This window comes from Ammospiza nelsoni, chromosome 6, assembly GCF_027579445.1.
Source record: "Ammospiza nelsoni isolate bAmmNel1 chromosome 6, bAmmNel1.pri, whole genome shotgun sequence".
NCBI lineage: Eukaryota > Metazoa > Chordata > Aves > Passeriformes > Passerellidae > Ammospiza > Ammospiza nelsoni.
Genome location: NC_080638.1, coordinates 10,670,133 through 10,679,219, shown reverse-complemented (window position 1 = coordinate 10,679,219; position 9,087 = coordinate 10,670,133). Strand labels below are relative to the sequence as shown.

Here is a 9,087-nt window from a genome sequence, read left to right as displayed (position 1 = left end):
GCCGAGCCGAGCCGAGCCGAGCCGAGCCCGGGCGAGCCGATCCCGGCCATGGAGGGCTCGGAGCCCGTGCGGGGGGAGATGCGGCGCTTCACCTGGGAGGAGATCGGGCAGCGGAACGGACGGGGGCCGGCGCCGCAGGAGCGCTGGCTGGTGATCGACAGGAAGGTGTACGACATCAGCCACTTCTGCCGGAGACACCCGGGCGGCTCCCGGGTCATCAGCCACTACGCCGGGCAGGACGCCACGGTGAGCGGCCGGCTGCGGCCCCGGCAGGGAGGGCTGCGGGAGGGATGAGCGCCGAGCAGGGTCCCTCGGGCTGGGAGCGGGATCCCTGGAGCTGTGAGCAGGGTCCCGGGGACTGGGAGCAGGCACGGACCCTCGGCTGTGGCACACACGGTACGCGGGGAGCGGTGTGCAAGGGGACACACAGCGCACGCTCCGCCGGGAATTGTTTGGGATTGTTGTTACGAGGAAGCGCTGCTGGAGGAATGACTGAAAAGCCGCAGCCGGGAATAAAAAATAACCCAATCCCCTCGGTAATTTTTGCACGCCGAGCAGTATCGGGTGCTGCCACCCGTGTGGCACACGCGGTGACAGAGTTGTTGTTTGCCTTCGCCCTCCTCAACTTCCCGAACCCGAGAGATGGCACTAGAGCAGAATATCACTGAAAGTCGTATTTCAGTCACGAAAAAGGAATGAATCACTCGTGTCTGAGTGCCAGCGGCTGTTGCAGAGTGGAGTAAATGCTGCTGGAGTAGGGTGGCTTTGCCAGTGGTGTTTCCTTCCTTTGTCTGCCTGTTCCTTTTCCAAAAATCTCTCCAAATGCGCGTGTTTGGAGCCAAGGGTGGATATGGGGTGGGAATCCACCTCTAGGATGGTGTTGATGGACTGTGTTTCGGCCAGGCTGGAACTTGAGGTCTCCACGTGAAGATCCCATGGTAGGAATATCATTTAGAGCCAAAAATAACAATTGAATTTGCAACATTTGCGAGGGCAGAGTGCACATGTGCTTTTTCAAAGCCCTGCCACTGGCACAGGTTGCCCAGACAAGTGGTGGAGCCCCATCCCTGGAAGCGTTCCAGGCCTGGCTGGGTGGAGCTTGGAGCAACCTGCACGGTGTCCGTGGATGGGACGAATGAGATGAGTTTTGAGGGGCCTTTCTCACCCGAACATTCTGAGTTTCTGTGAGCAGAAAAGGGTGAGCCCATGGAGTGAGCAGGGCTGCACGGTGGGATTGCAGCCAGCTGCATTCTTTAGGTGATGGTGATGATACCAGTGCCACCGCCGGCTGCAGCTGAACTGCTGACCGCTCAGAAACCCCTGCCAAGTTTTATTTCCCCGTGGTTTTGTCCCTGGGGATCAAAAGAACAAGACTCCACAAAACCAGGAAAAAATGGGAAGTAAAGGAAGAACTCCTCTGATTTCTAGAAGGTGCAGTCAGCCGTCCCCTAACCCCAGCTGGGATTGCACTCCAGGTTTCACAGCCTCGATGGAAAGGATTGGTCTAAATGTGTGGTACCATCCTCCCCTGCTCTGCCCACATACTCCTCCCCATTTTTCCCCCTTTTCTAATGAGAAAATGCAAATGTTGGTTCCCCTCTCTTTTCCCCTCCTTTATTCAGTGACCGTGAGCAGGGAGGATGCTACAGCTGACCTAGAGCTGGCAATATAAGCCTGATTTTTAACCCCTTTCCTGACCAGAGATCTTTTAAAAGCACTTTTTTTTTTTTAAAGCACACAATGATGGCCTAGTAATTATAGTGATAAACAATGAATGGTGCAGGAATCTTACAAAGTGATGCCCAGCAAGCAAATATTGTCCCAGAAAATTAAAAAAATCCACATCCTTAGGTTGAGGGAGATTGTAAAAATATGCTAATTTGGACATCAGTAGGGAAATGTCAAAAAGGAGGTGAATGGGAGATCAGGAATTAGATGCCAAAGTGCCATGTGTGCCTACAGGATTTGTAATTTAAATATAGGGACAGAATCTGTAGTGATAAAAGCCACTAGTGGGTTTTTTCACCTGGTTGCCATGGAAATTGACACCACATTTAAATAATAAAAGTAACTGGTTTCCCCAACAGGAATCTTTTGAATACTCCAGCATATCATGGAATAGATTTGTTTTGCTGCCACCTGAATGATGGTTTTTCTTCTTCCTGTTCCTCTGTCTGCATTTCAGGATCCTTTCATTGCTTTCCATCTTGACAAGGCACTGGTAAGGAAGTACATGAACCCTCTCCTGATTGGGGAACTGGCACCAGATCAGCCCAGCTTTGAGCCCAGCAAGAATGTGAGTGTCATAAAAACTTGCTTTTGGGGTTGAAATTGTGCTGTTTAACTTTTCTGACTGGCAGGCAGAACTCCCTGTACATAAGATCACAGGATCTCCTGGAATCACTGTTGGCTGAAGGTTAATTTCACATCATTATTTGTAGTTTTAGCAAAGATTTGTCTCCAGGTGACCCTCAGCTTTCCCCCTTTTCATCCCTGAGAGGGAAAACTATGCTGCTATTGATGTTCCTGAGGTGTTTTCTGACCAGTGCATGCTTTTGTGTCTCCCCACAGAAAAAGCTGGTGGAGGATTTCCGTGAGCTCCGTGCCACCGTGGAGAGGATGGGGCTTCTCCAGCCCAACCACATCTTTTTCATCCTCTATCTCTGCCACATCTTGATGCTGGATGTTGCAGCCTGGCTCATCATCTGGTATTTTGGAGCATCCTTGGTGCCTTTCCTCTTCTCTGCTGTGCTTCTGGGCACTGTCCAGGTGAGCAACTACACAAAATAAGCCCCAAAAAGCCAAATTTGGGACTTGGGGGCTTGTTGCCATAAGGAGGGGACAGATCTTATCATCATGGACTTCCTCAAATCCTGCTTCTCTCTGGATTCCACTAAAAGGCAAAACTACACATGCTGCTGTGGCAGAGCAGGGTTTGCCTCGCTTTTTCCTCCCCGTATTCCATCAAAGCCTTCCTTATTCCAGCCTTGCCCACACGATGAAAGCTGTGCCCCGCTCCTGAGCTCCACGGTGCCAGAACTCCGAGGCAGTGTGCAGGGGCCAAGCCACTGTGTTCCCATGGGAACTTGCAGGGAGTTAATGGAGAGGGCAGAGCAGCTCTCAAAGCCCCAGCTATTCCTGCCTGGCCAGTGATCCCCTTGGAATTACAAGTACTTGGAGGAGGCAGCAGCAAGCTGCTCCTTAAAGGAGACTTTGTTGCCGATTTCAGAGCAGTTTTGTGAGGGAATAAATGCTGGTTCTCAGCTCTGTGGCTGTTTTTTTTCCCGTGACTTTTTTTCCCTTCCTCATGGAAACAACTGTCCAGGACTAAAAGTCATTAGGCAGAGTCTGGAGTGCACTGGTGTGCAGTGAAAAAGGAGAGTTGGGATTGGGCCCTGGCAGTGGAAGTGCTTTTGCTATCCAGGGATACGCTGTGAGGAGCGTGGGAGAGGGAGAAGAAAGCCCTTTTCAGACACAGACCCTCCTGGCAGCTCTTTTTCCCCAGCAGCACTGTTGCATTCTTCCTTCCAGGCCCAGGCTGGCTGGCTGCAGCATGATTTTGGACACCTGTCAGTGTTCAGCAAGTCCAGGTGGAACCACTGGGTGCACAAGTTCGTCATCGGCCACCTCAAGGTGAGCACTGGCTGTGGGCAGGGGCTGCCAGAGCCCTGCCCTGCCACCAGAACCAATCCCAGGGTTAGGAGAGAACCGAGGGCAGAAGATCCACCTTCTGTAGGGCACTTTCTCCTCATCCATTCCCACAGGGAGCCCCGGCCAGCTGGTGGAATCACCTCCACTTCCAGCACCACGCCAAGCCCAACTGCTTCCGGAAGGATCCCGATGTCAACATGCACCCCTTGTTTTTTGCTCTGGGGAAAACCCTCTCTGTGGAGGTGAGACCTGAGAGAAGCTGGGAAGTGACAGCAATGGGATTCAAATTTGGGAAGCTGCAGAGAACTTGGACACTAATTAGTATGATTTTATATGGGGTGCTACTTCGCCTTCCACTACTCCCTAATATTCCTCAGTAATATTCCAGCAATTCTGAGACCTTTGTATTCTTAAAGCTTCACTCAAAGTTATTTTTGCGGTGTTGGAAGATAAGAATGAAATATTTGCCACAATTACAAGTTCCTATTTCCCTTGATGAGAGAATTTCAGTTTTATGAAGATCAGAACTACAAGTTTTTCTCTTTTGCCAAGATCAGTGTGACTAATTGTAGTGATCTGGGGATCAGATGGGAAGCAGCAGATGACAAGCCAGGGCTGTCTGGAACTTTTACAATTCCTGATCAAAGAAGCGATTTCAGTGGTCTCAGCCTGGCAGTGGGTGTCACAGTGGTTCCCATCTGGAGTCCAGTTCTGTTTCTGGTACAGCTCTGCAGTTAAATGAGTGGCTTTAGCATTTGCTGTCCTTTAAAAAAAAGATATGTAAATTCATAGTGTCACTTTTAAATGCTCTGATTTGTATTGAAATTAAGGGATGGGCTATTGGGAATTAATTTGAGCATGTACAGTGATATGGCATTCCTTAAGGAAGCCAGTGGCTTCATCTGTTATGTTTGTACAGCAAACATTGAAAAATGAGCAGCCTCAGAGGGAAGATAATCTGTTCACCTTCATTCTTGTGGACACAGTTTCATGCTTAGATGCTCACTTCTCTGTTTTCCAGAGTAATTGCAAGGAGATGGGAGTTCCACGCACTGCCATCCTCATTAACAGTATCATAACGGTACCATAGCCTGGGGTTCCTTAGTTCTGAAGCTCTGCTTTGTCAGCAAACTGTTTGTGTGGGTTTCTATTTCAGCATTTTTAGGCAGCTTGTGCCCTCTGTAGGGGCAGAGCTTCCTGTGCAGGTCACTGTGTGTGTACAAGGCACTGCCCAGCCCCTTCTGCAGGGTAAAAACTCTTCCAGGGGATGGTGGATGCTGGCTTGGTTGGATAGAACATCTCCTGGAAGTTTAGGAGTGTGTGCACAGGTGTCTTCATGGCCTGAGTAATTTGTGTATTTTAACAGCTTGGTGTGCAAAAGAAGAAATTCATGCCTTACAACCACCAGCACAAGTACTTCTTCATCAGTGAGTAACCTCCCCCTGTGCAGTTCCATGGCCAGCAGTCACTCTGCCCCTTGTTTTCTCATTCCATCCCATCCTGCTGGGATAATTCATGGCTCTGTTTGTCCCTGCAGTCGGTCCCCCAGCGCTGGTGCCCCTTTATTTCCAGTGGTACATCTTCTACTTCGCCGTGCAGCGGAAGCAGTGGGTGGTGAGTCAGCTCCACGGGGGCCAGGGGGGCTTCTCCTGGGTTTAGGGATTAATTCCAGTTCCAGATTTACTGGGAGGTGTGTGTGTGTGTGCAGCAAAGGATGTGGGTATAGATTTGGGAATGGTGTTTGCCAAAGGGGTATCTTCCACAGCCTTTCTTTGTGAAAGATCCTCTGGGGAATGAAAGATGTTCTCTGGTGTTCTGGGTTTAGGGTTTCTCACTGCTTGGTTCCTCTTTAGATCCAGGGGAAAATGTGGTGCTTTAGAGCATGTCCTGTCTGGTGTTGGCCCTCTGCTGGGCTCATGGAACCAGGATAATTCCTGAGCACAGGGAATGGTGTCAGGTTACTTTGTGATGAGTCTGGGGAGGAAAAATTGATCAGTAGAAGATGTTATGGGAGATTTTAAAGGGAATGATGGTAAATTCAGAAGTCAGAAATTCTTCCTTCTAATGAAGTTTTGCCTGTCCCCTGTACTACAGGATCTGGCCTGGATGCTGTCCTTCTACATCCGATTCTACCTCACCTACTTGCCCTTCCTGGGTGTGAAGGGTACCCTGGGGCTCCACCTGCTAGTCAGGTATCATCCAACTGACAATTCCGACGTTTTCTCTGCCTAGTTTGTATCAATCCTTCGTGTCAGCTTCTCTCCAGCCCCCTGGTTATTTTTCTCATCACTCCCTGTTCTTCTCTGTCCTGATCCTTTCAGTGGGACAGGGGTGGTTTCTTGTCAGGCTGCAGGAGGTGGAAGGTGTGTGTAGGTCTGATCTGTTTGTGTTTCTGGTGTTTATTTTGTCAGGCAACAACCAGCTGGTGTGTGCACAAGTGTTTTGTACTGACTTGTCACATCATGGGTGTGTGATCCGTGATGGTTTTTTGTTTTTGACAGGTTTATAGAAAGCAACTGGTTTGTCTGGGTCACACAAATGAATCACATCCCCATGCACATTGATTATGATAAGAATGTGGACTGGTTCTCTACCCAGGTGAGACCTTATTTATGGAGATATATGACAGTTCTGGGTGTGTAAAATCCATCTATCTCAGCCTGGCCAGCTTGTGTTGGCTGGAAATAACTCCTGAAGCTGTTGTGTCCAGCCAGAATTCCTGTGGGGATGAAAAACCTGTGTTTGAGACAGGGCATTGCTAAAATAATACTTAAAACAGGACTTCTGTTTTTTTCTTTCAGCTCCAGGCAACCTGCAATGTTCATCAGTCCTTCTTCAATGACTGGTTCAGTGGCCACCTGAACTTCCAGATCGAGCACCAGTGAGTGGAAACAGGGCTTGGGAATAGTTCCAAGGAGTGCTAGATACACCAGGGCTGAAGAGCCTTCAAGGTCCCTCTATCAGCTGAGACAGGAACAAAAGATAATGTGGGTTCATTTTGTGCTCTTTGTGTGGGGGCAGAACAGGAGCTCCAAAATGAAAATTTCTGGAGCACCAGTGAGCACCAGCACCACTTCAGATCTAAGCTGCATGGCACAGGGGGGAGAATTCCCAGCACAGGCACTGAAGGGACACGAGAGGGACATTGCAGAGCACCCATGGCTTTGGCACAAGGGGAGCTGGGGGCGCTTCCAGAATTAGGCACAGCAGCAGGGCCAGGATTCCATGTGGTGGTGAGGGATGCCATTGAATCAGCACCTCCTTTTCCCACAGCCTTTTCCCTACAATGCCACGGCACAACTACTGGAAGGTGGCTCCTCTGGTGAAGTCCCTGTGTGCCAAGCATGGCATTGAGTACCAGTGCAAGCCTCTGCTCACAGCCTTCGCAGACATCGTGCAGTGAGTATTGACCCGCGGTGCTCCCAAGGCAGGGGCTGTGGAGGAAAAAGGGGAGGGAACAGACAGGGAGGGGCAGCTCTACAGGTCCCTTCTGACCCAAATCACTTCATGATCTCCTTTGCTTTGCCTGTAGACTTCTCCCCATGAGACTCTGGTTGGAACGTGGGTTCATTCCCTTGTTTCTGTCTTGGCAGCTCTTTGAAAGATTCAGGAGAGCTCTGGCTCGATGCTTATCTACATAAGTAAGCAGCAGTGGGTCCCTGCAGAGGAATTCCCCAGCCTTGCTGCCTCCTGTGGTGGTCACCCTGAAGATCCTGCACTGAGGAGAGCTGGCTAACCCAGATTTGGGGAGGTGGTGCTGCTTAATTCCATGGATGAATGTAATTAATATGATTTTTCCTTTTTTTGGTTGGTTTTCTTTTTTTGTTGTTTTTTTTTGTAATATGTGCTCTTAACTTTTTTCTTGTGCTTCTTTCATTCCTCTTCTCTGGTGCTGAGTGCTGGGGAGAAGCTGGATGGAGGAGGTTGTGTCCCACCAAGCTGGGTGCAGCTTTGGGACTGGGAACAGATTCCTTTCCATCTGCTGGTCCTTCATTTATTGAGTATATAGGAAGGAAGCTTCTTATCTAACATAGGCTTTTTGGGGTGGCTCTCACTGTGAGTATAGTAAGAAAGTTGGGACAGTGTGAAATCAAGGAATGTGGGAATTAGGGAAATGTGGAAGCTCTAAGGAATTGTGTAGGTTCAGTATTTTCAAATCCCTGTTTGTAATAGGGAGCTCCCAGACCAATTTGTACATATGTGGGTGGGGAGGTGCAGGCAGCAGCTCTCTAGGAACAGGATCTAGTCAGAGCCCTAACTGAGGTAGGGAAACAGGAAAGTGGAGGTTTTTCCATGGGCTGTATTCTGTGGTAATGCTGCCCTCCACATCTCTGGAAGCCTCTGGGTTATTTGGCCACTGGTGACATTCCAGGGGGATCTGCAAGGGGTTTCCTCCGTGCCAGACTTTGGAGTGTTGTGAAGCCATTACTGAGTCAGAAGAGAGAGAAACCTGTCCTATCCACACCCAGGATCCCTACAGGAGTGACAGAGGAAGCGAAAGCGTTCCAGACCAGGCTGGACAAGGCTTGGAGCAGCCTGCTTTAGTGGAATACAATAAACCATGGCAAGGGTGGAATGAGCTGAGGTTTAAGGTCCCTTCCAACCCAAATCATTCTACAATGATTCTGTGTGAAGGGTGATCATAATCACTCTTGATTTGTGCCTGAAGCTTTGGGCTTTTTTGGACCTCTGGGTGATTTTTTAAAAGGAGAGAATTCCTGCCTCCTGGCCCATGGAGAGTGAGGCATTCCTGCCTGAGCAGCAGACAAATATAAGTTAGAAAGGTGGTGGGGGTCAGATTGCTGTTTAAAAGTGTTTAACTTTCCATTCAGCTGCATATCCACAGGCACTCCTCAGCCAAAACATTGCTGGTCTCCCTCTCTTGGATGATGTGCCTTCCAAACACATCCCAATCCTGTGGGATTTACTGAATATCTTACTGCCTTTCCTGGGGCCTTTTAGTTTACTGCCCCAACGTTACAGATGCCAAGCCAGGATGTAGCACCTGCCCCATCACTGAGGAAGATGCTCCATCACCCTGGTCCCCCAGGGACTGGTGGATTAGAATCCAGGAGGGATGGGTTGATGTTGAGGAATTTTTTTCCCAATCAACATCCAAAAGGAGGATGAGGTGTTGACAGAATGGAAGAAATAGATCTTCTCAGGCCAAGAGTGTTGTTAAGCACAGGATAGAATTGTAATGGGAATAATAATACTGTCATACCCGTATAATATATATAATATTGTTATTGTTATAATAATATATTGTTATATAATAACAATACATCATGCAATCAAATAATTGTTGATTAAGACCATAGAGAAAGTGGGCCTTAGTTATTGTTTTACCTTGTTTTTTTCCTGCTCCATTTCTTTCCCTCGTATTACAACTGTGGATGGAGGAAAGTCTATTAATAAAATTCCTTATCTTACCAA

General features: G+C 48.8%; 1 protein-coding gene across 1 annotated transcript; it reads left to right on the top strand.

The window, feature by feature from the left end:
* Positions 1-9,087, top strand: LOC132074285 (acyl-CoA (8-3)-desaturase-like). The gene is made up of 12 exons (XM_059473986.1): positions 1-246; positions 2,186-2,296; positions 2,572-2,769; positions 3,532-3,633; positions 3,765-3,893; positions 5,018-5,078; positions 5,189-5,265; positions 5,746-5,843; positions 6,153-6,249; positions 6,453-6,532; positions 6,925-7,050; positions 7,245-9,087. The coding sequence occupies exons 1-12, from the start codon at positions 49-51 to the stop codon at positions 7,294-7,296; spliced, it is 1,329 nt and encodes a 442-aa protein (XP_059329969.1). The 5' UTR covers positions 1-48; the 3' UTR covers positions 7,297-9,087.

Excerpts from the sequence above, each read along its gene's own strand:
- LOC132074285 (XM_059473986.1), top strand. The coding sequence starts at position 49 with ATGGAGGGCTCGGAGCCCGTGCGGGGGGAGATGCGGCGCTTCACCTGG. Across the intron at positions 2,297-2,571 it reads GCTTTGAGCCCAGCAAGAAT|AAAAAGCTGGTGGAGGATTT; the intron begins GTGAGTGTCATA and ends GTCTCCCCACAG. Across the intron at positions 7,051-7,244 it reads GCCTTCGCAGACATCGTGCA|CTCTTTGAAAGATTCAGGAG; the intron begins GTGAGTATTGAC and ends CTGTCTTGGCAG.